At 59.4% G+C, this 1,645-nt stretch overlaps 1 protein-coding gene across 1 annotated transcript in view; it reads right to left on the reverse strand.

Annotated features, from left to right (window-relative positions):
* Window positions 1–1,645, reverse strand: part of LOC104514839 (fibrillin-2-like) — a 92,532-nt gene that overhangs the window by 15,136 nt on the left and 75,751 nt on the right. The window contains 4 exon segments of the mRNA XM_010158622.1: window positions 1–10; window positions 324–449; window positions 732–800; window positions 1,290–1,451. The exon segment at window positions 1–10 is cut by the window's left edge and continues 128 nt beyond it. Of these exon segments, the coding sequence (XP_010156924.1) occupies window positions 1–10; window positions 324–449; window positions 732–800; window positions 1,290–1,451 (367 nt within the window).

The raw sequence follows: 1,645 nt of genomic DNA on the forward strand, positions 1-1,645 counted from the left end.
TCATCAATATCTGCGAATAAAGGAGACTGGAGGTCAAAGCACTGGGCACAGGTAGAGAAGGGCCTGACACGGGCTTTGGGAAGGCTTGGGACAAGGTATGCAGGGGCCTGGCACAGGGACTAGGCTGGCCTGGCACTGGGAAAGGGGACAGGGTTTGTGATGAGGATGGGAAGTCCGGAAAAGAAAGGGGAAGGGGTTCTGCCAGCCGCTCCTAGGGCAGCTCAGAGATGTGTACAGCTCTGCTGCACACGTGCACACACGTGCACACACGCATGCACACACGCCAGGCACACAGACAGGCACAGGCCCCACGGCGCAGCTACCTTCACAGATGCGCGTGTCCTCGTTGAGGTAGTAGCCAAGGGGGCACTCGCACTGGAAGCTGCCAAAAGTGTTCACGCAGTTGCCGCCTTGGCAGAGGCCCGGAAGCTCCTGGCACTCATCGATATCTGAAGGGGGAGAGCAGCCGGGAGGTGTTCACTGCCTGCCGCTCCTTCACCCTGGGATCCCCGTCAGGTTCATCCCACCACCTCCAGCCCTTGCTGGCACCCGAGCAGCTCGGCCAGGCACCCGGAGCATGCCCGGGGAGAGCACACACTTGTTGTTTATCATTCGGTGGTCAGGGGCTCAGCGGGCCCCCAGCCAGCCCAGCGCCACGGCAGACACTGCCCAGAGGGCTGCCCCGGCACCCAAGCCCCTGGGGAGGGGGCATGGGGGCTGGGTTGGCTTACCTTCCAGGATGACAGTGATGGGGTTGGGCCGGAAACCTTCTCCCCCAGGGCACAAGGTCTTGTACTCGGCTGTGGAAAAAGTCAGTCACGGGGATGCTGTGGCTTAGGAGGGGAGAACCAGCAGAAACCCAGGAGAAACAGGCCAAGAGGATGGTGACAGTGATCCAGATGTGGCACATCCTGACTCCCATCACACGCCAAGCCAACGTAGCTGCCCTTTCTTTGCCTGCCCACCCCCGAACAGGGTTATTCCACTCCCCAGCCCACTGGACTAGGAACGAAGGATACCAATCTGGACCCCTCAGGCCCAACTAGTCTAGTCTCCCCACTCCGATTCACCTCTCCCCTGCCCTGGTCCCCCTGTCTAGTCCTGCACTGACACAACAGGGTTGCCTTCTCCCTCAGCTTCCCTTGCTCCATCGTGATAATGGCATAACCTGGACCCAGGACCCCCAGCCTGAGTTGAGGAGCCACAGGGAAGCAGCCTTGTCCCTGCTCCGCTCTACGCTGCCCATCCAGCCCATGACCAAGTTTGCCCCAGACACTTTCCCAACTCACTGGTGTTGGCCGGAGGACAAAGCTCGCAGGGGTTGCCCCATGCACGACCCAGTGAGCAGCAGCAGGATGCCCGAGTGACCCCAACTCCAATTTCTGCGCTGCAGGAGATTCCCCCGTCTCCTCGATCCTGGGTGTCCAGGAAGCAGTTCCCAACACGGGTATCTGGACAAAGACAGTAGTGGGTGAGCAAAGCCTCTCCAGGAGAGACTTGTGTGTGCAGGAGCATGGTGGCCTGTCTGCAGTGTGGCTAGGGAGCACGACCCAAACAATGCTATCAGTAACCCAGGGCCTTTCAAGAAAGAAATATTAAAGAATCACAGAATCACGAAACGATTTGGGTTGAAGGGACCTTACAG

The sequence above is a fragment of the Eurypyga helias genome, unplaced genomic scaffold (genome assembly GCF_000690775.1).
Source record: "Eurypyga helias isolate BGI_N326 unplaced genomic scaffold, ASM69077v1 scaffold28369, whole genome shotgun sequence".
Classification (NCBI taxonomy): domain Eukaryota; kingdom Metazoa; phylum Chordata; class Aves; order Eurypygiformes; family Eurypygidae; genus Eurypyga; species Eurypyga helias.